The sequence below is a fragment of the Mirounga leonina genome, unplaced genomic scaffold, assembly GCF_011800145.1.
Source record: "Mirounga leonina isolate KUSES-001 unplaced genomic scaffold, KU_Mleo_1.0 Mir_154, whole genome shotgun sequence".
Classification (NCBI taxonomy): Eukaryota; Metazoa; Chordata; class Mammalia; order Carnivora; family Phocidae; genus Mirounga; species Mirounga leonina.
The window spans coordinates 6,394,159-6,417,534 of NW_023270389.1; the positions used below are offsets into that span (position 1 = coordinate 6,394,159).

Below are 23,376 nucleotides of genomic sequence, written 5' to 3' on the forward strand. Positions count from 1 at the left end.
GTGCCGGCAGACTCCTGGGCACGTGAGGCTCTCCCAGGTGCAGAGCCAGCAAAGAATTTCTCTGCGCAGAACGGACTGCATATTGGGATGAAAATGATATTCCTTATATCCCTGCTTGTATCAACGCTCTCTGTGAAGCCCCTTCGTAGCTTCCCTTCTCCCCGTGGCTTCTGTTCATGACTTGGGTTCCTTTGATTTCCTCTTTGCCTGACCACCTCCTCTTACCCCACCGACCCCGAGCCTCTACTTCTGAAACTGTTGTGTCATTAACTCTGTTGGTTCAACTCTCTGGGACAAGAATCTGTTCATGTAAAGTGCACTTACTCCCTGGATGTCGTCACTAGTCTAGTGGCTTTTGCTAAATAAACCTTTCTTATTTCTAAAAGCTTTTTCTTGGTCTTTTCTTGCTTCTTCTATTCCTTCTGCTCCCTGACTTGCCCTCACTTCCACCCCCTTCCCAAGCCAGCGGCCATCAGCTCTGCGACGCCCATTCTCAAGGGTTGTGGTGTTCAGAAAACAGAGGGGAGGGAGGTGGTGCCTTCAGGTGTGGTTTATCTAGACCAGACTTGCTGATCAGACAGTTCAACCGTGGTTCTCATCTGGGGATGATGTTGCTTCCCTGCGGGACATTCGGCAGTGCCTGGAGACAGTTTTGGTTTGTCCCAACTGGGGGAAGGATGCTTTTGATATTTAGTGGGTGGAAGCCAGGGATGTTGCTAAACATCCTACAATGCACAGGAGAGCCCCCCCCCCGCCCCCCGCTGCCACAATAGAGAATCATTCTTCCCCAAATGTCAGAAGTCCTGAAGTTGAGAGGCCCCAGGCTTGTGCCCGTTGTTCTCGACTCCTCCCCGGCCCAGGTTCTCTCACACCGCAGACGTCACTGGCATATAAGCAAGTTTTGAGTGCCTGAAAAAGTATGACATCATAGATGTTTCCAGCTGTAGCTAAAATCATCTAGATCATAAAATTTCACCGACTCCCTTGACTAAATGTCTGAAATACGCAATAGGTAGGATTCCGAACAACCCTGTTCCTAAAATGTCTATCGCAGAATCAAAATAGGCTGGTCCCCACACCTGCCCGCAAACATTGTGGTGCCCTTGCCCCTCGGCTCAGCGGAGTGGCGCTGGTTCCAGGGAACTTGGCTTTCCTGCCAGGAGGCGACACGAAAGGGAGGAGGAAGGCTCGCGAGGGAGGAGTGTCAGAGAAACAGAGGCTGCAGGATCTCGAAAAGCCAACGTCATGGAAACCAGACCAGTTTGGCCAGAACGTTTAGCCCTCTCGAAGGCAGAGGGCTTGCCGGGCCTGGTGCTTTGTCAGGCCCGGCCGGGTCTGCAGGCAGGTTGAGAGGGTCCGATCAACCGGCTTCACGTGCCCTTCGCCCTTTTCTGAGTGATGGAACTGAGCCCCATTTTTCTCGTCTGTAAAATGGGGATAAAATAGACCAGATAAAGCGATAATGAAGAGTAAATGAGCTTGCATTTTACAAGCACCCAGCAGAGCGCCTGGCAGGGGCTCAGGGCACCGTGGAGCTTGCCTTCCACTTGATTTGGGGGCGGGGGGGATGTACCCACGTGGTCCGTGCATTTGTGGGCTGGGTGCGTTTTCTGTGTGCTGAAACTTTCCTCAGAACTCTGCACTGAGAAAGTTCCTGGGGGCCCCAATGATGCTATTAAATGTGTGAAAGGCAGAGAGCGCCCGTCCTCACACGAAACTTAAGCCCCTGCCAGGCAGCGGCTGGCGCGTGCTGTGGCCCTTCTGCCCAGACCCCGGCTGTGGGATGGCTTTCTGTCTTTTTTAACGTGTTCTGCCCGCGACATGGACACCCTGGAGGAGGGAGTGTGGGTTGGGCAAAGGGCGTGAGGCCAGACAAGAGCCGATTCCTCCTGAATCTCCCACAGACCGAGGTAAGGCCACGAGGCCCCCACGTGAGCCCCTCCTTGTACTCCCTCCTCAAGGGCCCCACCAAGGGGACGCACGTGCACAGGGACACGTGTAGGGGAAGGTCTTCAAGGGGGTAGGTGGCTTTTCCATTTTGGAAAACAGGAACTCAGAATGAGGACGTGTCTGCCTCCTCCCCTGGGGGGTCCAGGGAGTGACATCAGGGCTGTTTAGAGAGACCACCCACCCCCGAGTGGACAGGCTGGGACCCTCAGTTCAAGTACATTCTTGGACTCTGGCTGTGTTGGTAGAGGGTGGGGAGAGAGTGAGTGGGGAAGGTTTTCTCGGCGTGGGACGTGACAGGATTTGAGGCCAGGCTCTCACAAAAGAACCGCAAATGATATTTTAGCAGGACAGGGATAAGCAGAAGCAGCTCTGCTAAACCAGAAAGCAGAGACCTCACTATAGGACCACTGGAAGGGCAAGGGGGAATCTTCCATTCCAACCTGTTGGCCAGCCAGTGGGGAGGCAGAGGTGAAGGGAGGGTTGATGCCGGGCCCCCCCCACCCAGAGGAGATGCCCCATGGCAGTGAGAGGGTCCCTGGGGCATTAGGGAGATGAAATGAGAGGTAAATAAGGCCTAAAAATAAGACCATTAAGCATTCAGCTTTTTTTTTTAAACCACATAATGGGTAAAACAGATGTCTTCTCTGCATCCCTGATGTTCAGCCATGTTTCTGGGTCGGAGTTGGTAGTGAGGCTTGCTCAGAAATGGGATGACTGTCGGGCTTGCCTGCTGGTGCATTACTTGGTAATGGGAAGCCGTGTTTTCACGTGTGTACCTGCCTACTTTGACATGACTCAACACAGCCAGGTAGAGCGGCCCCTGGGTCAGAAGCAAGTCTGATGTGCTTCAGCAAGCGTGCCCCTTCCAAGTGAAGGATTGTGTTGCGCGGGGTGGGGGGTGGGCCCGGCCCTATGCACCTCTTTCCTGCCCTATGCGTGGGGGCGTGCAGTCCTCCCTGTTCCACCCCTCAGGAGATCTAACACCCAAGAAGCTTCCAGATGATGCAGGAAGCTTCCCTGTGCCTGTGGGAAAGGACGTTCATTCTCCTGCCCTCTGGGCGAGCCCTCCCCTCTGAGCGGGGTGTGGCAGGGACTGGTCACAGGGGGGCCAACCAGGAAGCCAGCGTCTTTGAGCAGCGTTCTCATGCTTGCACTGCCCCAGAATCACCCGGAAGGCTGCCGAGAACCCGGACTGCCAGGCTACGCGCCGAGTTTCTGATTCAGTGAATCTGAGATCTCATTTCTCGCAAATTCCTGGGGGATGCTGACATTGCTGATCTGGGCACCTCACCTTGAAAAGCACCACTATAGAGGCTATTCTCAAACTTGACAAGGAGAGGGGAAGGAAAGGCGGGAGGGGCAGCGAGGGGGGCCTGCTGTGGCTAGGTAACCGTTCGCCAAAGGGGCACAGGATGGGGACCGGGAATGACCGCAGGTGGATCAGGGTGACCTCGGACTTGACAGAAGGCTGTAGCTAACTTTGGTTTATTGACATCTGTCTGGAGACGCAACTAGGCTTTATCCCCTCTTTCCCTGAGATGTCCACTAACAGGACAGCTGCGGCCCTCCAGCCGGGCTACTTGAAGGCCTGGCAGCCACCCGAGGAGAGCCTGTCTCCCGGCCGGGCCTTCTGCTCCTTGCCCCAGAGGGTTTTGAGCTTGCGGTAGTACACCCTACAGCTGAAGCCCTCCCTGAAGCCCCCCTTGATGTGGCTCTTCAGGGAGTGCAGAGTGGGGTACATGCGGCAGCAGGCCGCACACTTGTAGCCGCTCTGCGGGGCCGGGTGCCACCTGGAGGCCGTGAGAATGTCCTGGGACGTGATGTAGTCCGTGGAGTCCAGGCCAGGCCTGGACTTCTTGGTGGCCTCTCGGGGGCAGGTGTTCTCCGGGGAGGAAGAGGACGAGCAGATGCTCTCAGCCAAGTCCTCCGGAAGGCAGCTGTCCCCCCTGCCCTCGTCCCGCTGCACCTCTGGGAAGCTGTAGGCCTCCAGGTGGCTCTCCGGGTCTGTGCACACAAAGTAGCTGTAAGGGGAGAACCAGGGCCGGTAGATGGTGCAGTTCCGCCTCAGCTGCTCCCCGTTCTGGGGGTCCCCCAAAATGCAGTCTGCGGAGGAAAGGGTGGGGTCTGAGCATGGAGAAGCAGAAAGGCAAGAGGTCAGGAGTCAGGCATGGCCTCGGGGTCCCTCCCCGCCCCCCCTCGACTGCGGGGCTGAGAGCAGGGGGCGAGTTGGGGTGGGGAGAGCAGCCTGAGGCCTGCCTTCCGGCTGCTCCCACAAATGGCAGTTTGATCTCTGGGGTGGAGACTCCACCGGCATTCACTAAGCCTCAGCATCCATCACGTGCCGTGCTCCCTGCAGACACCTTGCCTCCACTTCTCTAGGGGTCGGCAGGTGGCTCAGCGAACAGCCAGCCCTCTGGCTTCCCAGCGCCCCTTTTCCACCGCCAATGGTCGTGGCCGTTTTTCCAGCCTCCCTGTCTGCCCGCAACAACCCACGGGGGCGGAAGCTGCTGTTTCACCCCAGCTCAGGAGACCGGCCTGTGGGGGTCTCCTGAAGGAAGGACCAGGAAGGAGAGGACCGGGGGGGGAGGGGGAATGGCACCCTTCCCATCGGGGAGCAGCCCGTGTCCCTCTAGCTTCTCACAGGTGCCTGCCCAAGGCAGAGAAGGCCTCACCTGGAGAGAACCCCGTGTTCTGCACCCTGAGCCGGAAGGCGCTGCTGTGGTACTGGGCTGGCAGGGCCTGAGCTGGGCTGGCCGCCTCGGTGGGTAATGCAGTCTTTGCAATGTCTGGTTATGGAAGAAACGTGCTGGTGAGCTGCGCAAGGTTGGGGGTCCTCTTCTTGTTGGCCGCCCCCCCCAACATACCTAGAGGCTCTACCTTGGGACTTTATGACATTGCAAAGCTGAAGAAAAACAGTGCCCTCTTTTGCACCCAGATAAGCAGAACTATTCTGGGTGGCATCCTGGGGAATGCCAAAGGGGGCATTTTCGTTGAGATCTGGGAAAGATTCTCTCCAAGGGAGAATTTTAGATGCATACCAGATGATAGCTTTCTGCCTGGCCCATCCTTCTCTTGACCTTCCAGCAGCTCGCTCTGTGTGTGTTTGTGTGTGTGTGTATGTGTGTGTGTGTCTGTCTGTCTGTCTCTGCATTCTGCATTCCAGCCTCTGGGCTTGCTCTGGGATCCAGGGGAGGGAGTCTAGTCACGGACCACGTAGCTATCTTACATGGCCCCTTTGAGGATGAGAAGTCAGTTTCTCCAGTTGAAACATCTCCTGCCCACAGCCGGGGAGCGTTGAGGTGGACCCTAGCTGCGTGAACACCCTGATGACTGCTAACGCTTGGTAAAAAGCCAGCCTGCCTCAAATCCCAGAGTGGGACCAGAGCTCAGTTTGGGAAACCACCATATGAGGTGGTTTCCTACAGACACGTGGATGTTTCGGAGAGCTAGCTCCTGCGTAGAGGAGGCTTCTCAAGCTTTAATATGCACACTTCTCCAGGAACCACCTGGAGGTCTTGTTACCCACGCAGGTTCTGAGTCAGCAGGTCTGGGGGCAGCCTGAGAGTCTGCATTGCTAACAAGCTCCCAGGTGAGGCCGCCGTGGAGGCCCACAGACCACACTTGGAATAGCGAGTCCTCCGAGCATCTGCCTTGATTCCCTGCTATGCTCCTCAGGGACCCTGCCTCCTAGGTTCCTACTGAGGGGTTGGTGAGCCTGCCTCTTCTCCAGCTTGTCCAACCAGGGCTAAAACTAGCCCCTATTCTACATAGACAGTCACCTGAGATTCTAGAGGAAAAAAACAAAACTGGACAGCAAGTGTTTTCCCCTTCCTTCCCTTGCCAGAAATGAATAAACAGCAGGAACTACTTACCATGAATGCAGCATTTTGAAAAATTATTTTCTCCCCATGTGTAATTTGACTTTCTCACTAAATCGTAGTCCTGTAACATGATCTGGTAGAGTGCTCAATTAAAAGCTTCAAAAAAACCACATTTTTGTGGCCCTAGGGGCACCAGAGTTTACCTGGCAAGCTGGTGGCACGTGAGGACATAATGTCGGGGAAAGTGCTCACGGCTGAGGAGGAGATTTGAGGTCCGGAAATGCTGAGGAGTGAGAAGTTCTCCATATTCTGACTACCGTAGGGTATGGAGATCGCACATCTGCTCCCAAGAGGCTGGTTGGGTTGTCCAGATGATGAACATTCTGAGTGCAGTTGACATCACAAGAAGGCCCCATGATTCCACTTGCTGGCCAGGCTATCCCTTTCAAGGACGGATGGAGTCTTTTAAATTTGGGGGCTTGTCATTCCTCATTGGCCTGCCTCGATTGAGAATGCCCAGGGGGAAGGAAGCCTGTAGCAGAGATGTGACCGTGCTGTAATCTGTTGACCCCGCCCCATTGATCTTTGGTGTCCTTTCTATGTCCTTGCTGACACACCCAGTTCTGGGGACCTCTGTCCTCTCTGAATAAGCTGCTCGCTTGGCTTCTCCTTCATCTGCCTCACCTCTGCCATCTGCCATCAGATGTTTTTGTTCTTTCCGCTTTGAAGTTTGGGGTATAATTTTTACGTTTTCTTTGGAAATCATTTCAAAGTGACAAAAAGTTGCAAAACTAAAACCAGCTTCCGTGTATTCTGTATCCAGGTTTTCCTATTGTTAACATTTTACCCCTTTCGCTTTGTCAATTCGCCTCCCTCTGCCCCCTACTTGGTTTGTGGAGCTATTCCAAGGTAAGTTACAAGCATCATGTCCCTTTGTGCCTAAATGCTTCAGTGTGCACTGCCTAAGAGTAGGGACCAGATAATGTTTTAAATGGTCGGTGCTGTGTATTTTTAGCGAATGACTAAAACACAAAGGGCGGCTTACTCAACACCATTGTGCTCCTTCTAAGCAGTTTGCCGGGGAGACTGAACTCCAGAGCGGCCAGGTTGCCTCTCGTCTCTGCTTCGCTTCTGTCGTGTCCCAGCCTAGCCGGCTGGAGGGCTGTGGAGTAAAGGTGAAAGGTGATCGTGCCACTTTGAAGATAAGCCCCGCTCTAGAGCGTCACAACAGGGGCAGACTAGGTACATAGAGTGCATTTGATCTAAATGCGCGTCTGCTTGGGCTGCGGGGAAAGATGTGGCCTGGCCGTGGAGCACGTGCAGGTGCGAGTGGGCTTCTGGGTGTGAGAGCCTGGAGTCGTCGTCCTGTTGGGATCCGCCCGCGGGACTTCAGCGTTGCAGGACAGGGTGGAGAACCTCACTGCCTCCCCAGAGCCCGGCTTAGAAGCTTAGAAGGCGTTGGAATTTAATGACACCATGGGCTTTGGCAGCCTTGAGGGTATTGGCGATTTGATTTGGCCCCTGCGGTGCAGAGGAAGATCCTGGGGTCCAGGGAGTTGGCGTGTGTGAGTTCTTACCCCCCTCTGCTGTTAGTGACTTGTGCAGCGTTAGGCAAACCTCCCTGCCACCGTGTCCACCTATTTTGTTCATTTAATGGTTGGAATGGGTGAACATCTCCCTGGTGTAAAATCGGGTGATTTGTGTGCAGAAATGGGACAGGAGAGTAATGAGCGTGTGCACACGGAACCCAGAAGATTTTGAATTTCATCCTGCGGGCGTGGGGGGCGGTCATTGAATTCTTCCCGCTGCCAGCTTGGGAACTTCCGCTAGACTGCCTGTAGAGGGGGCTCAAAATGTTGGGGAACACATGGGAAGCTGCGTCAGAGCCTGTTTGTAGAGTTTTTAAAAACAAGACACTTTCGGTCTAGGTATTGAAGAGTTCGTGGGAACCTGGTTGTCCAGGGTTGGTGATATTCCTGGCAGCAGTCCTGCTGTCTTGCCTGTTACGCTCTCCCGGTACGTTGCTGCTGGTGGCCCGGGCAGGAGGTGACACTCCCAAAGTGGTCGGCCACTACATAAAATGTGTCTCTCTCTTGTTTGCTTCCCACCTGCTTTCCGAGCCCCTTTCTCGGACAGGTAAGAGACCATCTTCCTTATGGACGACTTATGTCACAGATGCTTGGCTTTGCTCGGATGTGTGCATGTGGGGGGTGCTGCGGGGCGGACCACCAGGTTGGGGTCTCATGGTATTTCTTTCCATCATCGCCATTACGTTCCGAACCACCCCGCATCTAGTCCAAAGGGAGGGATGGGGTGTGCAGGTCGTTAGTGCCACCAGCAGGAAAGGGGCTCCTGGCACATCCTTCCGGTGTGGAAATGAAGGAGGCCCCCCGCCAGAGTCCCACTTCTGAGACAAGAGCAGTTGCTCCCGGGCTGACCTCAAGAGAGGAGGTTATGACTGGCTTTCATAAATGGAAAAAGGCTCGGGAACAGTTCTCTACACTGTCCGCCCATAATGTGGTCAGGTTTTAAGTATTCCTATAAAAAGCCAATTCAGTTAAGCCAAACTTACTAAATGCCGACTCTTGGGCCAGGCCCTATGCTGAGCACTCCAGAAAGTAAAAAAAAAAAAAAATCACTCAGATGCTGCATCCCCTCGAGGAGCTCACCATTTCATCATCGAGCCAAGGTGTGTTTGCCAGAAAGACTTAGGGAATTGTAAAGAACGCACAGGATAGGTTATCTTTAAATTACTTAAGAATTCAGCATAGACGTTCGCAAGGGCAGTTTTTCGAATAAGAGGAGCTCACAGTTCACAAGTCACTTAGGGTTTTGTTGTTGTCGCTTACACTTTCAGAAACGAGCACGTCTACACTGTAGATTCACTTGAAACCAATAAGGAGACCACCACGGATATATCTGAGCCAGGAAGTGGGGGGGATCTGCCTTCCCCAGCGAACCTCTTTAGAACATTTGCCCTGGTTTCGCAGTGGCGCGAATATACTTGCTGGTTTGGGGGGGAAATAGTGGAATGCTTCCATTGCAAAGGGCTTCTCTGCAGATTTTATGATTAAAGAAAAAACTCGAGGGATACGAGACGCGATAGGGAAAGTATGCCGAAGTGGGTGGTGATGTGGCGAGATAGAGCTCTTAGCCGAGTCAGAGGAGCTGATAACCCCGCTGGGGGCTGGGCTGGAAGTCCTGCTGGGGTGGCGTGGCCACACCCGGAGCCCAGGCTGCCTCAGCCGGTCAGCTCTGTGCCCCAGACCCCAGGGCTCTTCTAACCCAGTTCCCCGGCACGGCCCCCGCCATGGTGCCTTCCCTGTGTGTGCGACAGACGTGCAGACCTGGGGGTGGGGTTCATCCGCTCCTCTCCCCACAGCTTCCTGCTGCCGCCCAAAGACCTTTACAATAGGGCTTCTCTAGCTAGTTGGTGCAGGGGGGATGTGTCTGTTGAAACCATGGTAAAGGGAGATGCATCCGCTCTGGCGGGGGGCTCTGCAGTGGAGGCAGAGGCAGCTACTTTGTGCCAAGTTCAGCAGAAGCAGCCGCACCACCCCAACCTCACACACTCTTGCGAAGGCTCAGCGGGAATAGGCACTTAGAGGGGTAGATCCCCCAGATCGACAGAACGTCTGGAGTAGTTGGTAAGGACAGAAACCTCACGTGTGCTTCCAAGGCCCCAGAATGATCTGGCTCCCTGGAGGGCTGAGCTTGACTTCCAGGTGGGGAGGACGCCCTGGTACAAGCGTGTGCACGGTGTGGCCTAAAGCCCTGAGCACCGGTCGTTCCGGTGACAAACCTTAGAGCTATGATTTTGGCCTCTACAATTCTCCCAGCTGCAGAATGGGTCTGGCAGTTTGAGAGATTTATTGAGCACCTACTGTATACCAGGCCAGGCTAGCCGTTAAAGCTTCGGCCCCAGTGCTGACGTCCGCTCAGCTTGTGTTCACAACGAGAGAAAAATACCATAGCTCATGACTTCTTCAGTTTTTCTTCAGAGGGTTTGGTGACCCCAAGGTCAGGGGTCAAGCCAGGAGTCGAGGAGGCAGGTTTAAAGGGATAAGTTCGGTTGGAGTGACAGGTTTGTGGCTCGCGCTTGTCCCCGATGAACCAGGCGGGGCAGAACTGGAATTGCTGGTCCCACATCCCATCAGGAAAACCCGACCGGGAGGGTCGAGAGTACCTCTGCTGGTGCTCTCCTGAGTGTTACCAAAGCCTCGGGAAGTGACAGGGGTGGCTGTGCTGTAAGGGCAAGAGGCAGAGGGACCCGCCCCCGCTCACCGTGTCCGTCTTCCCCTCTGTTTGCAGTGGACCACGGCGTGTTTGAGAACTTGAACACGGCCCACGCTCCGAAGCTGCAGCCCAGCTGCTCCTTCCCCCACTTGTCCAGGCTGGCGACCCCCAGCTCTGCCGCCTCGGGGCCGGTGGAGCCCGACGGGCCGGGACTCTGGGTGGGCAGCAGCCAGCACCTCAAGAACCTGGGCAGAGCCGTGGGGGCCAAAGTCAATGACTTCCTGCGGAGGAAAGAGCCCTCGAGCCTGGACGGTGCGGGCGCCATGGAGATCAACAGGACCGCGGGGGCCCGGCTGGCCGGCGGGGTCGCCGGCGAGGAGGAGAGGTAAGTGCGGGGGGCGGGCCTGCCGAGCTCCGGGATGAAGCCAGAGAGCAGCCCTGAGCTGGGGACGTGAGCTCCTCCTGCGGAGAACGGGGCTGGGCCGTGTCTCTGGTTGCTGGCTGCCACCCGGTCACCACGGCCGAGGTTTACTGAACACTGTCTGGTGTCTGCAAACGCCGGGCCGCACGCCCCCCCAACCCTGCAGCGGCCCTGAGGTGGATCCGGTGGTTCCCGTCTTGCGCAGAACCAAGTTCAGAGGGGTAAGGTGAGGAGCTTCAGGTTACGAAGTTAGGAGTGGGCGGAGCTGGAGTCGAACCCGGCATCGCCTGAAGCTCCCTGGGTGGATTCTAACGCCCAGCCACACCTTCGAGCCACTGCCCTGCTGGTGGTAGTGGAGGAATGTGGGTGCCCGTGGGACCCACAGGGGCAGGGGAGGGAGAAGCCCGCTGGGGCCACCAGGTCCCTTCCAGGCCTTGTTTTCACCACCCGCTGTGCTCCTCAGCTGGTACTGTCCCCCATAGCTCATCTGTGGTCCCAGCGGGCGACACCAGCCCCGCGGGGGGGCGGGGGGGGCAGGGGGCGCCAGGGCAAAAGCCAGCGGTGCTCCAGCTGCCACAGCCCACACAGCAAACCGAGGATGAAGCCCCAGCAGGAAAGCGCTTGCTGGGTGGGGGAGCTAGGGAAGCAAGGATCGGGGCGCTGGGTCTCGCCATCCTTAGAGCACACGTGCCTGTCGTCATCAACCCCACAGGTCAGCCCCGCAAGAAGCATTCCCTCGACTCGAGCCCCCGCCCCCCATCACCAGGAAGCGAACCCCTCGGGCCCTGAAGACCACGCAGGACATGCTGATTTCATCACAGCCCGTCCTAAGCAGCCTGGAGCATGGGACAGAGCTGTGTCCCCAGGACACCCTTCCGCCTGCCCAGCCGGAGCCCCCCGTGGAAATGGCGGATAGGGGCGAGGCTCTGCCCAATGGAGAAGTTTCCCCGTCTGTGCCTGACCTGATTCACCAGGATGGCCAGGACGAGCCCAAGCTGAAGATGACTGAGTGCCGAAGGGCCTCGTCCCCTGGCCTCCTCGAGAGGAACGGCCTCGGACTCAGCCCCATCCACCTGGCCCCGCCACTGGGGGCCAGCAGCGCCCCTCCTCGGGGACGGACCTCCAGCCTTGACAATGACGGCCGGCACCCAGACCTGCTCTCCTTTGAGTAGGGCCTCTCCTCCCTGCCAAGCACCCCCCTTCCCCTCGGCCGTCTCCTTCCCTGGTACCTCTTGCCCCCCAGCTCTGCGTGCCCTTTGCCCCCTTGTGCAGAGATCAGCAGAGAGCCAGTCCCCCCGTGTGGGCTGTGCAGGGCCGAGAGTCCCTCAGTCATCCTCGTTAAAGGCTCGTGTTCCATAAGCTCCTCTGGGTGCCAGCCGCAGCCCCGGGGTGTTGGGAGCCCCTCTACTCCCAAGCTGCCCTGACTTCCCACTGGACCCCAGGGCCACCAGCCCGGGATGAAGGCTCCTGCCGGCCTCCCACACGGCCTCCCACACGCTGCCTGTGCCCCCGCCCCTCTCCCTCCGTTCCCTGGTTCGTTTCTCCTGTCTCGGGGGCGGGGCGGGGGGCGGTGGCAATCAGGCTGGTGGGGAATGATGGGTTTGGCGGATGATGGGCTCAGACCTGGAAAGCTGCATTCCCTGAGTGCCGCCCAGCCACTGTTCTCCCGGTCCCAAGACCGCGGAGGCCCCAGGTGGTTGCCTTGCCTCTGCCCTCTGGGTGTGGGCCAGAGGGGACACCAGGCCTGAGACCCGGAGGCAGCCAGGTCGCCGGGGGCTCTCGGGGTGTTTCCTGCCTGGCCAGTTGGGGAATGTGCCAAGCTCCCTGGGACAGGGCACAGAGCCAGCCACTGCGGGGGCACTGGGGGAAAGGGGTACGACCCGCCACGCGTGGGCTCCCTGCGCAGAAGGGGAGGCCGGGCCGCCCCTGCTGTGTGAAGACGGGGCTGGGCAGGCCCCAGCAGAAGCAGCACAGCAGATCATCATCTCGCTTGCGGGCAGGGCCCATGACTCGGTGTCCAGGCGGCTGGCCTTGAGAACCTGGAGCCGAAGTCGTGGAGAAGACAGGATGAGGACAGCGCAGCCACCGGGGCGGGGGGGGCAGAGCGGCTTTTCAGGGACCAGCCCACGGCCTGAAATGAGGCAGGTGTGGGGTCCGGGTGTGGTAAGTGCCAGAGCCGGGGTGACGGACGTGAGACTGGGATGTGGCAGGAGCCGAGGGGCAAACTACCTCTCACCAGGCAGGAGGGGCTTTGCTCTTGTGCTGGAATGGCCTGTGTCTCCCGCGAGGGCCCTCTGCCCTGCCTTTCCCCTGCCCGGATGCTGCATGGTCCTCTCTGCGTCCCGGCCTTCGGGATCCATGTCGGGACCGACCCAGTTCATCCAACCCTAACTGGTTCCGACCCTCCTGGGTTAACGCACTTTTATGTTCCTCTCTCCCACCAGGGCTCCTGTCATGCTGTCTTCCTGTGGCCAGGAGACCCTGTCGGGGGGTGATCCCAACCCTGGGGGCCTTTGCAGCAAGAAGAGAACCTCCCTTTTGTTGAACAGGGTGGCCGGCTCCCCAGGAGAAGGCTGGCATGGCACATCCAGCCGTGGCAGGCCGGTGGGCAGTCTTCCTCCTGGGACTCCTGCGGCGTCCCCTTTTCTGTCCACTCAGCTCCCCGTGCCCCCCAATACTGCTCACTTCCCACTTCATCCTGTCACCCAGTTCCTCCTCCCCTCCCCCACCCCAACCTCTGCCGCATGAAACATCCAAGCAAACTCCTCTGGACCCGGAGCCTGGTCGGGGGTGGGCTCGCCAGGGTGCCGGCTGCCCTTCCTGCATTCTTGCTTCTGCAGCCTTCCCGCCCCATCTCGCGCCCCATCTCCCATTGCTCCGGAAGGCCAGGCTGCACCACGTGCTCCCAGCAAAGCCTCGGCTCCCTTCCCCGAGGGGCTGCGCAGGCCGGGCACCCTGCCGGCCGTGGTGCAGTGGGCAGGGCAGCTACTGAAGGTCTAGATCCTGCTGCCTTCCTCCAAGGACATCACAACGATATGATCTCTAATCATATCAGAAGTTCTCAGGACTAGCATTTGGAAGCCTGTGAGTTCTCCCAGAACGACTTGGAGTTCTGCACCCAACACAGCGCTGGGGATGGGGGCAGAAAACCTAAAGATGTGTGCTGGGAACTTCCACGCCAGAAGCTCGGTTTGCTTCTCTGGCGGGAAACCTAGCAGAGCCTTGCCCCCCTGGGGCTCCTGCCTCAGAGATCAGGGTGGCCCTGGCCAGGTGACGTGGCAGCCGGTCATGCAGAGAGCTGGCGCGCCCAGGGTTGGCTTAAGCACCCTGCTCTCCATGCCATACCCAGCCGCTGCTGAGGTCCTGGTCCTCAGACTCGGAGGTTAGCCCAGGGATCCCAGGTCATCCCAGGACCATCGCCAGGATGACGCTGGAGTTCCTCAGACTAGTGTCTGATGCTGAACGAGGGCCCACGTGGGACCCTGCTCCAATCTTTGGCCTCTCTATGATCTCCACCCCGGCCGTCGTCCTCCCTCGTTTGGGGGGATGCTGCCACCTGGGGGAGGGGGGCTCGAGCCTGAGGTCCCGTCCTGGATGCAGCAGATACCGCCTGGTGCTAGGGGCTGAGTGCTGCCCCCAGGCAGTAGCGATGACAACATCTAGTCCCTCCGAGGGCCTGGGCTCTGCCCGGCTTCCTGTCTCTCAGCAGCCTGACCTCCCTGTGAAAACAGCCTGGCAGCCACTGCCCCCACCCCAACACCTCATAGTCCAGCTTCTCTGGGAGCTTGGCCCTGGGTGGCCTGGTCGACACAAGGGCAGGATAATGAGGAGCAAAGGACCCAGTTTCTGGGTCTGCATAAGGAAGCTGGGGGCACAGAGTCTCTTCCCTCCCTGTTAGCCCCACAACCCCACTGTATCCCCCTAGTCAGCACGTATCCTTCCCCTGATAAATCACAGGTGAGCTTCCAGAGCCTGGCAGGAGGGTGGTGCGTTCCCCTGCACAGAGCAAAACTTATCTGTGTGATGTACGTGGACGGTATGAAGACAAACATGCTTATGGTCCATCGGCTTTGAAAGAACAAAGAGTTTGGTCCCAGTCTGGGAGAGGAAGATTACAGACCTATTCTGAGTATGAGTATTTTCTAGAGATTTTATATTTATATTTTTAGTAGTGTTCTGGTAGAAGGAAACTGCAGAATAAAACAATCTGGTTTGGTTTTGCCGGTTTGGTTTTGGTTTCTCCGGACTGATGGGAAGTGGATGGTTTTCTCGAGGCTGGCTTGTTGCGTGGAGAGCATTGGCATTTTGGGTTAGAAGCCTGGACTGGTGAGACAGAGGTCGAAACCCGAGGCAGGTGGGCACTGCCTGCTGACCCCCCACCTGAGGCCCTTGGGGGAAGTGATCTCAGGTTGTCCCCCTAACTGGCTGGCCACCAAGGGTCCCTCTCCCAACCTGAGCGTCATGGGGCTGTTCCAGGGGCAACATGATGGACGTGCGTAAGCCCCTCCTCCTCAGGAGGACATGCAAATGGACCCCTGGATTGGCCTCCAGATTACCCTGGGGTGCAGCCCTCTTCCCCCGAGGAGGGGAGGAGGGGACGGGGCTGTGCGCGTGCATACAGACCCTCAGAGGGACTGGAGCTGCTGACAGAGGTCCTTCCCCGCCCCGGGGCAACTCGAGGCTCGGTGCTCGCTTATTGGGAGACTGTGGCTTGGAGCAGTGCAGGCCGGTGTCGGACCCAGGGACCCAGAGGACTCACACAGCTGAGAATCGGCCAGGCCTCTCACCACCCGAAAAGGGAGGAAGTGGAGAATCGAGGTGGGGGGGGCAGGAAAAGAGGTCTTCGTTCTGTTCACAGAAGCCATACGCATTTTTAAAGGGGGAAGGATGGGGCCTTTCTGTCCAGCTCTCTGTCCTTTGCTGCTGTGGCGGGGTGGGGGGGGGGGATTCTACAGTTCAGCATGCGGGGTCCCAGGCTGCACACCCGAAATGCCTTGGGCAGGAGGCCCCAGCCTTTCCTCATCGAACTCCACCCTTAGTTTCTCCGAGGAAGTGCAAGAAGACCATGGTGCCCGAAGGGCCGGCTTGCTCCGCGGTGCGGTGCAGCACTTTGTTCTGGAAAGGCAGGAGAAACGCAGACACCAATCCACCACATTCCACGCATAGGGGGAAAGCATTGAAATTACTTACAATAGCAAACTTTTCTTTAAGTCTAAGCTCCAGCGACTATTCTTCAGGTAACTTTTCCCATTGGTTGGCTCCCGGATGGGCTTCTGCAGGCATTCAGGTGTGAAATGTGCCTTTCACATGCCTTTCTTTTCCACTGTGATGCAAAGTAGTGATTTGGGGCGAAGATCAAATATGGAAAATTGCAGCCTAAAAATATTTCTTTTGAGGAAACTTGTAAGTGTAAAAATGGATGTGCATATGTCACTCTTAATGCAGTGCTCTACGCTGAGCTCATGGTCTAGAAAGCGAGGTACAAAGATGCCTTTATTCAGACAACGTATCCGAGCCCCTCCAGGAGCCGAGTGCTGTCTGGTGCACAGTGGTAACCTGGTGGGAAAGGGCTACCTGGTTCTCTCTCTCCATGTCAGCAAGGGGTGAGGACACTGCGGAGTCCGTGGTCCTGTGACGAACAGGCTATGTCAGCAGGATATCAAAATACAGCCGAAGCACCAAAGGGGATGTGATAAATTTCAACTGGTTGTGTTTTCCCTCAGAGCTTAATCTTACAGTAACTGCAGAAGAAAAGCAACAAAGCAGAGGTCATCAAGAAAGCCACTTCATTCCTGAAGTCCGTGCATGGGCTGGCGGGAACCCCAGTTGGTATTCAGAATTACTGGAATCCGCTAATCCAGGAGGGCACCTCAGACGCTGCTCGGAACTCCGAGAATGCCTTTCTGGTTCAATTTGCTCTCGGGCTTTGGAATTCCCTTCAGGTCAGCGAATCCTGGGAGTGTTCTAGAACGCTCTGTGCTTTAACTCCCTGTCCTGTCCACCCCTGTCTCTACCACCAGCTTTGCAGTCCGGCTGGCAGCCGTGATGACTCGGCAATGGTTTATCTTTGAGATGGAGGCCCTTAGGGTCCCCTGGGCTTCACTAGGCAAGCAGCATGTGGGGTGCCCCCATGCAGAGCTCCCCCTGCGCTCCCCTGGAAGCAGGAACAAGTAATTAAGTCTGCACAAAGAAATTCAGCCCCCGTAGATGACTCCCTGCCCCCCCCCCCCCCCCCCCCGACAGTGTCCTGCATGCAGATGGCATCTGGTGTCTTTCATCTCTCCCACAGAGCTGCCCTCGGGAAAGTTTCATTTAGGTTGTTCGGGGAAGCATCTCGGAGAGCTTTGCCCCTCCAGCGCGTCCCCCTCCCCGCTGCCCTTCACATGGGGACACGCCGTGAGAGCCCCGAGCCCCCAGCACCGACTAATGAGAAAATGCCTCCGCGCTGGGTATCTAGGGCTCGTCTCTCCGCAGACACAAATCCTCTTTGTGTCCAGCTTATCTCCAGCTGCTGCCACGGTAAATAGTCCAACTCGAGGGAGCCCGGGCTAGCCCTATCCCACGGAACGAATCCCTTGGTCACTGCCCACACAGCCAGCGGAGCAAGCTTGAGGGATGCTGAAAGACCACCTCAGACGCACCGGGCTGCTTTCTCTCTCGTGGGAGGTGCCTGAGGGATGTGCCCGTTTCAAGACTAGGAAGCAGGGCCAGCATTTTATCCTTGGAAATGGCCAGAAAGGAAAAAAAAAAGAAAGCAAGCAAGAAAGAAAAAGCAACACCCCCCCGCCCCCCAACGAACTGCAACTGATTTTGTTTTGGTTTTACTATTTAAACAGCCGTTTTCAGGGCCATTTGCTACGTTCTTCCTTAAAGCACCGTCCATGTTTCCCACCTTAGCTTTTCTGGATTCCTGTGTGTTCGCTAACTCCTGTCAGTCTGGTGGTTAAGCCCAGAGGAGTGTTTGGCTCCCTTCAAGGGCTAACTCACGGCCACTTGTAGGATGTTCCCTGTGGTTATGTGGGTCCAGGCCACAAGGAGGTCTGTAGAGGAGCAGCTGGCCTTCCAAGGTGGAGGGAAGAGAGCCCCATGGGCACTGTGACCGGCTCGCAGCTCCAGCCTCAGCCTCTGAGCCCCCTCTGCATCCTGAGCCCCGGGGGACAGACCCAGCTGCTGGAGAGGAGAGCTCGGAACCAGTCTGGATTACCCATCTTTGTACTACCTTCCCAGCCTTCTCCAGGTATCCGCTAAATTCTGTTTCTATCCACCGTCCTTGCTCAATTTGAGTCCTGGGTCCTCTCTGCCAAGAACTGTCAGTCTTTGCAGCAGACCTGGAGAATTTTCATTAGACCGGGCCAAGGGGGGACATTTTCGAGGAGCTGGGTCTTCCGGACAGGGGGTGGAGGCCGTGGGAAGTGTAATAAAGCTGAAGGATGCGGTGGGGTTGGCGGCCCCACCCATGCCTCGCCCCAAGACCTTGCTCATCACCCAGCGGAGATGTGGGTGGTACGCTGTAAGGAGCCCCCCACCCAGCCCACCTCTCCAGCTTCCTCCTACTACCGCCTCTGTGCCGCAGGACCCCAGCCCCCCACATGCTCAGAATTGCTTCTGTGACTTTGTTCAAGGCCGTCCATCTGCCTGGTCCCTCTCTGCCCGCCTTTCTCTCTCCTCTGACTTGGCCAGGCTATCTTAATGAATCCTTCACATTTCAGCTCAGGCGTCCCTTCCTCCGGGAGTCCTTCCCAGATGCCACCCTCGGCCATGCGGTCTTCCTCCTGGCACTTGTGACGTGATGTGGGAAGCAGCTGCCTCCTGGTCTGTCCCCCAGACCCACGAGCCCAAGTTCAAGGGCCATGCCCTGTTCATCTCTAAGGCCTCAGCCCACAGCACCGGGCCTGGCACATCTCAGGAGCTCAGTAAAGATGTGCTGTGAACTGAACTGAAGTCAAGGAACTTCTCATTTGTTTTGGGAGATTTTATAAATATGTCCCATACACACAATGAGGTGCTAAATGATGTGGAACAGACTAGACGGGGCTTTCACTGAAGCCTGGCGCAGACCAGCCCCTTCCTCAGGGCCTCTGCACGCACGCAGTCTCTGCACCTGATCATGGACTTCAGACGATTGAGGGAGGCCACTGCAGAGTGGAGAGTGATTAATGGGCCAGTGTGTAGGTCATTTATCTCCAGCCGGAGCCTCCATTAACTCAGTTCCCTGGACAGGTGCCACCTCGCCCCAGAGCCAGCAGAAGCCGGCACTCGTGTCCAGCCTCTTGTAGGAAGGGTCACACTCCAGCGCCAGGCACCTGCCCACCTCCGGGTACTGCCTCTCCGGCACTGCATCCCGATGCTTAAGATTCACACTCTAGGGCGCCTGGGTGGCTCAGTTGGTTAAGCGACTGCCTTCGGCTCAGGTCATGATCCTGGAGTCCCGGGATCAAGTCCCACATCAGGCTCCCTGCTCAGCAGAGAGTCTGCTTCTCCCTCTGACCCTCCTCCCTCTCATGCTCTCTGTCTCTCCTTCTCTCTCTCACAAATACATAAAATCTTTAAAAAAAAAAAAAAAAAGAAAGAAAGAAAAGCACTCAGGGGCGCCTGGGTGGCTCAGTTGGTTAAGCGGCTGCCTTCGGCTCAGGTCATGATCCTGGAGTCCCGGGATCAAGTCCCGCATCGGGCTCCCTGCTCAGCGGGGGGTCTGCTTCTCCCTCTGACCCTCCCCCCTCTCATGTGCTCTCTCTCTCAGTCTCTCTCTCTCAAATAAATAGATAAAATCTTAAAAAAAAAAAAAGATTCGCACTCTACCACTTTGGGCTTTGCTATTAATTGGTGCTTTATTATTATTTTTAAAGATTTTATTTATTAGCACAAGCAGGGGGAGCGGGAGAGGCAGAGGGAGAGGGAGAAGCAGACTCCCCGCTGAGCAGGGAGCCCCATGCGGGGCTCGATCCCAGGACCCCGGGATCATGACCTGAGCCGAAGGCAGCTGCTTAACCGACTGAGCCACCCAGGCGCCCAAGTGGTGCTTTATTATTACAATACTAAAGCTCCTATGTATTCCAGGAATTTGTGCTAATCAATTTGCGTTCATTATCTCATTTGTTTTTCTCAATAAGCCTGTAAAGGAAGTCCTGTGGAGCCCATTTTTCAGATACAGTTGTCTTACTGAGTTCCAAGGGATTCGCATGCATGATCTCATTAATCCTCACATCTCGTGACATAGTTATTTCAGCCCCATTTTATAGATGGGTACACTGAGGTTGAGGCAGTGACAAAGCAGAGCCTGGGTCTTAAAGACACATAAAGGGCGGGGTAGGACCTGGAGGCCTGGGTCTCTGGACCTGAGGAACAGGTGTTTTCTCTCCACATGACCCTTCTCTGTTTCCATCACACCAGTCTGATAAAAATCCTCAGGAAATGGTCATTGGACCTTCTCCAGGGGTGAAGGCAATTTCATTAAACACTGAAGATTCGTTCAGGATAGGAATTGAGAGACCCATTCACCGAACCCCCTCGTTTTACGGAAGAGGAAAGAGCAAAGAGCAAAGACTGCATTTTTTCCAAGTTCTCCTGTGCCGGCATGGTCTGACTCCCCACATTACCCTAGGCGGTGAGAACTATCACCCCGTTTTCCAGGGGAGGCAGACCAGAGGCTAAGCAAGTTTCAGCAACTTACCCAAAGTCACTCTACCAGTAAGGGGCAGAGCTGACACTAGGGCCCCTTGAAAACTTTAGTGCACAAGGATTTGGGGGAGAGATCTGCTCTAGGATTTGCAAGAATTTCAGCCCTAAGCAGGAATGGCTGTCCAATTTCGACTGCACTTCTAATTGCAAACCGGGGGGGAAGACTGGCTTACACACTAATCCTGTTATCGACACTGGAGATTAAACAGTCAAATGAGAGGTATTATTCTGGGGAATGGTTCAGGTTTTAATAGCTACCAGGGTTCCTCACCATGCTTGCTTTTTTGTTTTTTTAACACACACACACACACTCACACTCACACAATTTATTTTCTTGGTTTTTGTCTGACCTCTTGTGGCTTACTTTAGGCATTGCAGTTCCTGGTAACTAATTTTTGCAAAAGGTCCCTTTGTCATGTTCCTAAGATCATTTCCTAAGATCAACAAATAGTTTGTTGGGGGAAAAAAGAAAAGAGACGACCCTTCCTAACTAAGAATTTCAGTAGGAGAGAGAAAATAGAGGGGGAGGATATCTTTGGAGAAAAAAATGAAAATTTCAAGAAGTCCAGAAAGGTTAAAACTTAAAGAGAAATGGCATATAGACATTAAAACAAGATTAAGGAGGAAAAACTCACACTCAGACACATTACCGTGAAATTTAAGACCATAAAGACAGACCATCTTTAAAGTTCCCAGAAGGAAAAAAAATGAAGTTCCCAGAAGGGGCGCCTGGCTGGCTCAATAGGTGGAGTGCATGACTCTTGATCTCAGGGGTTGTGAGTTTGAGCCCCATGTTGGATGTGGAGATTACCGAAAAATAAAATGCTTTAAAAAAAAAGATTTATTCGAGAGAGAGCAAGAGAGAACATAAGCAGGGGGAGGGAGAGGGACAGAGGGAGAAGCAGACTCCTTGCAGTTCCCTGAAAAATAAAATGTTAATAATAAAGTTTTCAGAAAAAAAAATTAGCTAATAAAGAGAATCAGATTGACATTAGACATCTCAGTAAGAATACCAGATTCAAAATAATAATGGCTTAAGATTTTTGTATTGTTGAAGGCATAGGAGTAGATAATTCAAATTTTAGATAACATCAGAAAGCAAGGGGGGTGCGCCTGGGTGGCTCAGTCGGTTAAGTGTCTGCCTTTGGCTCAGGTCATGATCCCAGGGTCCTGGGATCGAGCCCCGCATCAGGCTCCCTGTTCAGTGGGGAGTCTGCTTCTCCCTCTGCCTCTCCCCCTGCTCGTGTTCTCACGCTCTCTCACTCTAATAAATAAATAAAATCTTTAAGAAAAAAAAAAGCAAGGTGGGATTGATGATGATAACAGTATGCTTAATGATAACAATTGATATATTTTAAATATTATAGAGAAAAACAAAAATACAGGTCTTAATAAGGTGTGGGTAACCACCAAAAATGTCTTTTATAAAAAAAAAAATAGAGCCTTCAAATTAGCGTAGGTAAACTTGATCTATTTGCTGGAAAGCAGAAAAAGCGGGGGAGGGAAGGAAACAAAATATATGGTAAATGGAAAGACTGGAGTAAGATTTTTATCTTAGCTCGCACTACTGTAACAAAACACCACAGATCAGGTGGCTTAAACAACAAACATTTTATGAGACTTTATTTCTCACGGCTGCAGAGCATGGGAAGTCAAAGTTCAGGTGCCAGCAGATTGGGTGTCTGGTGAGGGCCACGTCCAGCGTCCAGTGGCGCAAACAGCCACCTTCCTACTGTGCCCCCACAAAGGCTTTCCTGGTGCTTACATGTGGAGAGAGCCCTCTCTTAAGGGTCTTAATCGCATCATGAGAGCACCACCCTCATGGCTTTTCTGTAAACCTAATTACTTGCCGGAGGCCCCACCTCTAAACACCATTGCACTGGGGGTCAGAGCTTCAACATATGGTGGGGGGTGAGGGACACAAACATTCAGCTCGTAACAACAGCAGACATAAATTCCAATAGAACAAATTATAATACATGTAAATGTATTGAACTCAGCAAATGGAGAGAATCTTAACTTAGATCCAGCAATATTTTGTCTATGGAAGACAGAGTTAACACAAAAGATATGAGAAAACTTGAAAACAAAGGGATGGGAAATTATATACTAGGAAAGTATGAATGAAAAGAAAGCCAGGATAGCAATTCAACTATGAAAAAAATATAATTAAAGGCAAAAAAGAGAGAAGCACTTCATATAAAAGAGATTAAGATGATTATAATTATAAAAAGATAAACACCTAAAAGTATAACATTAAAATCATTAAAACAGGGACAGCAGAACGATAGGGAAATATCTGTACACCAACTATTGTAATTAGAAAGTGAAACTCTATTATATATTGAGTTAAAATGAGAGACTTTTTTCTCTTTGATAGGTCAAATAGATGAAAAATCTATAAAAATATTTGTTTTGCATGAGTTGTAATCTTAAATACATGGGGTGGGTCTTGAGAATGAACTTTAAAATGAATAGAACAATTCTCAAATGAAATATTCACAGAGTGTTCACCAGGGAAGCCTCAGAAGTCAAGTCAAACCATGTTATCTAACTATAACGCTCTACAGTTTGGAATTGACACAAAAATAAAAGCTGAAATATATGTTTAAAAACACATATGAACTACTGAATTGTTCTTGGATTGAAGAGGACATTTTTATACAAATTAAAAATACTTAGACCTGGGGGCGCCTGGGTGGCTCAGTCATTAAGCGACTGCCTTCAGCTCAGATAATGATCCCGGAGGCCTGGGATCGAGTCCCACATCCGGCTCCCTGCTCAGCGGGGAGCCTGCTTCTCCCTCTGACCCTCTCCCCTCTCATGCTGTTTCTTTCTCTCTCAAATAAATAAATAAATAAATAAAATATTAAAAAAAAAAATACTTAGACCTGAACAGCAATAAAAATTTGCGGGATACCATTAAAATAGTACCATGAGCTAAAGTCATGGCTGTTATATATACATATGCTTATTAGAAAATGTGAAAATAAGCCAGATAAACTAAAAAAAACCAAGTATAAAAAATCACTGAAATCAAGAATAGCGATCTAAAAACAAGATTAACAAAACTAAAAGCTGGCTCTGACAGGACTAGTAAGGTGGATAAAATTGATTAATAAAAAAGGAAGGCAGAAGAGTGAAGAAGGAGGTATGACTACAGTCACAACAGATTTTTAAAAATAATATTATGAACTATATGCCAATAATTGCAAAAGTTTATATATAATTGATAAATTCCTGGGAGAACAAAGAATGCCAACACTGGCA

The 23,376-nt window shown here is 54.0% G+C and overlaps 2 protein-coding genes across 4 annotated transcripts in view; one reads left to right on the forward strand and one right to left on the reverse strand.

Moving 5' to 3' along the window:
* Positions 1 to 14,643, forward strand: part of LOC118014032 (carboxyl-terminal PDZ ligand of neuronal nitric oxide synthase protein-like) — a 276,011-nt gene extending 261,368 nt beyond the window's left edge. For all 3 annotated transcript variants that reach the window (XM_035010032.1, XM_035010033.1, XM_035010034.1), the window contains 2 exons: positions 10,083 to 10,392; positions 11,141 to 14,643. In XM_035010032.1, coding sequence (XP_034865923.1) covers positions 10,083 to 10,392; positions 11,141 to 11,600 — 770 coding nt within the window. In that variant the 3' untranslated portion in view covers positions 11,601 to 14,643. The remainder of the gene's footprint in view (positions 1 to 10,082; positions 10,393 to 11,140) is intronic.
* On the reverse strand, positions 3,431 to 6,077 carry SPATA46 (spermatogenesis associated 46). The gene is made up of 3 exons (XM_035010035.1): positions 5,975 to 6,077; positions 4,623 to 4,736; positions 3,431 to 4,053 (listed from the first exon to the last, which is right to left on the reverse strand). Exons 1-3 carry the CDS (start codon positions 6,075 to 6,077, stop codon positions 3,527 to 3,529), a joined length of 744 nt encoding a protein of 247 aa, XP_034865926.1. The 3' UTR covers positions 3,431 to 3,526.
* Positions 14,644 to 23,376: the final 8,733 nt, after the last annotated feature.